At 34.0% G+C, this 6,186-nt stretch overlaps 1 protein-coding gene across 1 annotated transcript in view; it reads right to left on the reverse strand.

The window, feature by feature from the left end:
- rc3h2 (ring finger and CCCH-type domains 2) overlaps positions 1-5,430 on the reverse strand; it is a 41,901-nt gene extending 36,471 nt beyond the window's left edge. Inside the window, 2 exon segments of the mRNA XM_062960551.1 lie at positions 2,761-3,056; positions 5,195-5,430. Coding sequence (XP_062816621.1) covers positions 2,761-2,991 — 231 coding nt within the window. The 5' untranslated portion in view covers positions 2,992-3,056; positions 5,195-5,430.
- Between the last annotated feature and the right edge of the window lie 756 nt (positions 5,431-6,186).

Below are 6,186 nucleotides of genomic sequence, written 5' to 3' on the forward strand. Positions count from 1 at the left end.
CCTTTTAAACACAGGACAAAGACAAACAAACATAGCTCCGAGCGGGCCTCGAACTTATGACCTCCTGGTCAGTGACTCATTGCTCTCCCGTCTGCGCCACAGCCCCGGGCTCTATTTATTTACTCTATTTATTCTTACATGTATTATTTTCCTGTATTTATATTTATTATTATTATTATTATTACATGTATTATTTTACTCTATTTATTATTACTTGTATTATTTTCCTGTATTTATTATTATTATTATTACATGTATTATTTTACTCTATTTATTCTTACATGTATTATTTTCCTGTATTTATATTTATTATTATTATTATTATTACATGTATTATTTTACTCTATTTATTATTACTTGTATTATTTTCCTGTATTTATTATTATTATTATTACATGTATTATTTTACTCTATTTATTCTTACATGTATTATTTTCCTGTATTTATATTTATTATTATTATTATTATTATTATTATTACATGTATTATTTTACTCTATTTATTATTACATGTATTATTTTCCTGTATTTATTATTATTATTATTACATGTATTATTTTACTCTATTTATTCTTACATGTATTATTTTCCTGTATTTATATTTATTATTATTATTATTATTACATGTATTATTTTACTCTATTTATTATTACATGTATTATTTTCCTGTATTTATATTTATTATTATTACATGTATTATTTTACTCTATAATTATTAAAAGGATATATAAGCACATTTACATTGAAGAAGATGACAATAATGATTTGATCAGAACTGGACAGTCTTATCTTAAATTTGAGCTTTATGTAAATATTCAAAAACATTTAACCTACTGATGCCTCAATTAATGTAATTTTATTTTACCTAATTTTACCACAAAAATCCTGGGAAAACATTGACTCATGTATAAGCCGAGGATGGTAAATTTCAGAAATAAAAATAGATATGAATAAAATTACATTAATCGAGGCATCAGTAGGTTCAATGTTTTTGAATACAGTAGAGTCTCACTTATCCAAGCCAAACGGGCCGGCAGGAGCTTGGATAAGCGAATATCTTGGATAATAAGGAGAGATTAAGGAAAAGCCTATTAAACATCAAATTAGGTTATGATTTTACAAATTAAGCACCAAAACATCATGTTATACAACAAATTTGACAGAAAAAGTAGTTCAATACGCAGTAATGTTATGTTGTAATTACTGTATTTATGAATTTAGCACCAAAATATCATGATATATTGAAAACATTGACTACAAAAATGGCTTGGATAATCCAGAAGCTTGGATATGTGAGGCTTGGATAAGTGAGACTCTACTGTACTTACATAAAGCTCAAATTTAAGATAAGACTGTCCAACTCTGATTAAATCATTATTCTCATCTTCTTCAATGTAAATGTGCTTATGTATCCTTTTAATAATAATAGAGTAAAATAATAAATGTAATAATAATAATAATAATAATAATACAGGAAAATAATACATGTAATATTATTACATGTATTATTTTCCTGTATTATTATTATTATTATTATTATTATTATTATTATTACATTTATTAAGAGTAATATAATAAATGAGTAAAATAAATGAGTAATATAAGAGTAAAATAATAAATGTAATAATAATAATACAGTAGAGTCTCACTTACCCAACATAAACGGGCTGGCAGAACGTTGGATAAGTGAATATGTTGGATAATAAGCAGAGATGAAGGAGAAGACTATTAAACTTCAAATTACATTATGATTTTACAAATTAAGCACCAAAACATCATGTTGTAAAATAAATTTGACAGAAAAAGCAGTTCAGTACACAGCAATGTTACGAATTTAGGAGCAAAACATCACAATGTATTGAAAAGACTGACTACAAAAACATTGATTACTAAAAGGCAGACTGCATTGGATAATCCAGAACATTGGATAAGTGAGACTCTACTGTAATAATAATAATAATAATAATAATAATAATAATAATAATAATAAAACTTTATTTGTATTCCGTAAACAAACAAATACTGACATAAAAATATTAAGGCCTGCAATGACTAACTAATGGCCATTCAAAAACATTAAGGCCTGCAATGACTGACTAATGAAAGTTCAAAAACATTTAAGGCCTGCAATGACTAACTAATGGCCATTCAAAAACATTAAGGCCTGCAATGACTGACTAATGAAAGCTCAAAAACATTAAGGCCTGCAATGACTAACTAATGGCCATTCAAAAACATTAAGGCCTGCAATGACTAACTAATGGCCATTCAAAAACATTAAGGCCTGCAATGACTAACTAATGAAAGCTCAAAAATATTAAGGCCTGCAATGACTAACTAATGGCCATTCAAAAACATTAAGGCCTGCAATGACTAACTAATGAAAGCTCAAAAATATTAAGGCCTGCAATGACTAACTAATGGCCATTCAAAAACATTAAGGCCTGCAATGACTAACTAATGAAAGCTCAAAAATATTAAGGCCTGCAATGACTAACTAATGGCCATTCAAAAACATTAAGGCCTGCAATGACTAACTAATGGCCATTCAAAAACATTAAGGCCTGCAATGACTAACTAATGGCCATTCAAAAACATTAAGGCCTGCAATGACAAATTGTAATTAAAAGTTGCTAATGAGACCTGAAAATAGTTGACTTGCCTGGTAAACTGTGATAAGAACTGTGACAGCGATAAGAGAAATGTTGACATCTGTTTACATTTGTCAACACTGGCTGACGATGAATTTCGCCGTCCCTACCTGGGCTCCGACTAACTGGAGGAGGGCGAAGTTGACGGGCAGGACGTCGATGTCGGTGTTGATGGCGGTCTGGTCGAAGGGGCAGGCCTTGCGGTGCAGCTTATTGAGGCAGGTCTTGCAGACGGTGTGGGAGCAGCCCAGGCTGATGGGCTTGTGCACGCTCTCGTCGAACTCGTTGTAGCAGATCGGGCAGGAGAGGAACTCCGTCCACTGCGCCGCCTGCACCGGCATCCTGGACGCTGGGCGCTCGCTCCCTCCGCTAGCACAACATCGCCACGCGCAAAAGGGTTTGGCACCTGGCAAAGCAGACAGGGGCATTCATTATTTCTTCTTCTTCGCCATTATGCTATTATTGTATTATTACTACTTATAATATTATTGTATAAATATTCTATTCTATTATTACATAATTTTAAATATATAATTATAAATAATAATAATAATAATAATAAAACTTTATTTATATCCCGCCACCATCTCCCCTATGGGGACTCGGGGCGGCTTACATGGGGCCATGCCCAGACACCATACAATATAACAAAATAAACAGCAAATCATAAACACAATATAACAATACAAAATCGTCGTATATATATTACAACAGTATATTGTTATGATACTGTTGCTATATTATTACATTATTTTATTACTGTATCGTTATTCTATTATTCTATTATTTTAAACATACTATTATTATATTATATTATTACATTACTATTATTATGATACGTCCAAAAGAGCCAGGGATTATATTATTATCGTATCATTATTCTATTTTATTATTATATTATTTTAACTATATTATTATTATTATTATTATTATTATTATTATTATATATTAGGAGTCCAAAAGACCCAGGGATTATATTATTATTGTATCATTATTCTAGTCTATTATTATATTATTTTAACTATATTATATTATATTATTATTTTTTACTAGGAGTCCAAAAGAGCCAGGGATTATATTACTATTGTATCATTATTCTAGTCTTTTATTATATTATTTTAACTATATTATTATATTATATTATTACATTACTATTATTATGATACGTCCAAAAGAGCCAGGGATTATATTATTATCGTATCATTATTCTATTTTATTATTATATTATTTTAACTATATTATTATTATTATTATTATTATTATTATTATTATTATTATTATATATTAGGAGTCCAAAAGACCCAGGGATTATATTATTATTGTATCATTATTCTAGTCTATTATTATATTATTTTAACTATATTATATTATATTATTATTTTTTACTAGGAGTCCAAAAGAGCCAGGGATTATATTACTATTGTATCATTATTCTAGTCTTTTATTATATTATTTTAACTATATTATTATATTATATTATTACATTACTATTATTATGATACGTCCAAAAGAGCCAGGGATTATATTATTATCGTATCATTATTCTATTTTATTATTATATTATTTTAACTATATTATTATTATTATTATTATTATTATTATTATATATTAGGAGTCCAAAAGACCCAGGGATTATATTATTATTGTATCATTATTCTAGTCTATTATTATATTATTTTAACTATATTATATTATATTATTATTTTTTACTAGGAGTCCAAAAGAGCCAGGGATTATATTACTATTGTATCATTATTCTAGTCTATTATTATATTATTTTAACTATATTATTATATGATATTATTACATTATTATTATTATTATTTTTATTATTATATATTAGGAGTCCAAAAGAGCCAGGTATTATATCATTATCGTATCATTATTCCATTCTATTATTATTATTATTATATTACAATATTATCTTATTATTGTATCATTAATCTTTTCTATTATTTCATATATATTATTATTACATTATTATATTATATTATTCTATCAATATTCTATTCTATTATTATATTACTTTACATATATTATTATTGTAACCTTATTATATTACTGTATTATATTTACATTACATTATTATATTATTATTGTATCATTCTATTCTATTATTACATTACTTTAAATATATTATTACATTATTGTAATATATTACTATTATTATTATTATTGTCATAACTCAGTGCACTTTGCCCAGTTCATTTTATGATTTTATTGCTGTGTTTTAACATGTGTCTTACAATGATTGTGATTTTGTTTTATGCCTTTTAATTTTATTTGTGTGTGTTTGTGTATTTGATACCACTGTATGCTTGTTTTATATCTGCAAGCCGCCCTGAGTCCCTCTGGGGAAATGGTGCCGGGTTATAAAAATAAAATAACAATAATAATAATAATAATAATAATATCTTTTTTGGCCAGAGCTGCCCCTCCCTCCCTCCCTCCCTCCCTCCCCGGAAGAGCCCGGTTGCCATGGCTCCCTGGCTGTTCCCCCTTCCCCGCCCCCCTCCCCCCGCGAAAGTGGGCGGGGCCTCGCACCTTCTAATTCTTCTCCGCCGTCGAGAACCGCGACGAAGGCCGAGCGAGAGGCGGCCAGGCCGGGCCTGGGCGAGCGCGTGAGGGCGGGCGGGCGGGCGGGCGGGCGGGCGAGAGGGCCCGGCGCCTCTCCTCACAGGCCCCGAGGGGCGCAGCCCGGAGCGGCCCAGCGGCGGCGGCGGCGACGTCGTCTCCTCATCGCGGTGACAGCGCGGAGCCCCGCCCACCACGCCGGACACGCCCACCGACCGCCTCTCGCGAGACTTCCGCGCGCAGGACCCGTCCCTCTCACGTGAGCCTGAGAGACTCTATTTCCCCCCTCTCTCACTTTGCGGTGGGCGGGGCCTCCCTGGGGCTCATTTGCATAGCAGACCCGGATCTTATACACGCCCACCGCCTGCCCATTCCCCTCTCTCACTTTGCGGTGGGCGGGGCCTCCCTGGGGCTCATTTGCATAGCAGACCCGGATCTTATACACGCCCACCGCCTGCCCATTCCCCTCTCTCTCTTTGCGGTGGGCGGGGCCTCCCTGGAGCTCATTTGCATAGAAGACCCGGATGTTATACACGCCCACCGCCTGCCCATTCCCCTCTCTCACTTTGCGGTGGGCGGGGCCTCCCTGGGGCTCATTTGCATAGCAGACCCGGATCTTATACACGCCCACCGCCTGCCCATTCCCCTCTCTCTCTTTGCGGTGGGCGGGGCCTCCCTGGAGCTCATTTGCATAGAAGACCCGGATGTTATACACGCCCACCGCCTGCCTATTCCCCTCTCTCTCTTTGCGGTGGGCGGGGCCTCCCTGGGGCTCATTTGCATAGGAGGCCCGGATCTTATACACGCCCACCGCCTGCCTATTCCCCTCTCTCTCTTTGCGGTGGGCGGGGCCTCCCTGGGGCTCATTTGCATAGCAGGCCCGGATGTTATACACGCCCACCGCCTGCCCATTCCCCTCTCTCTCTTTGCGGTGGGCGGGGCCTCCCTGGAGCTCATTTGCA

The sequence above is a fragment of the Anolis carolinensis genome, unplaced genomic scaffold (genome assembly GCF_035594765.1).
Source record: "Anolis carolinensis isolate JA03-04 unplaced genomic scaffold, rAnoCar3.1.pri scaffold_7, whole genome shotgun sequence".
In the NCBI taxonomy this organism is placed as follows: domain Eukaryota; kingdom Metazoa; phylum Chordata; class Lepidosauria; order Squamata; family Dactyloidae; genus Anolis; species Anolis carolinensis.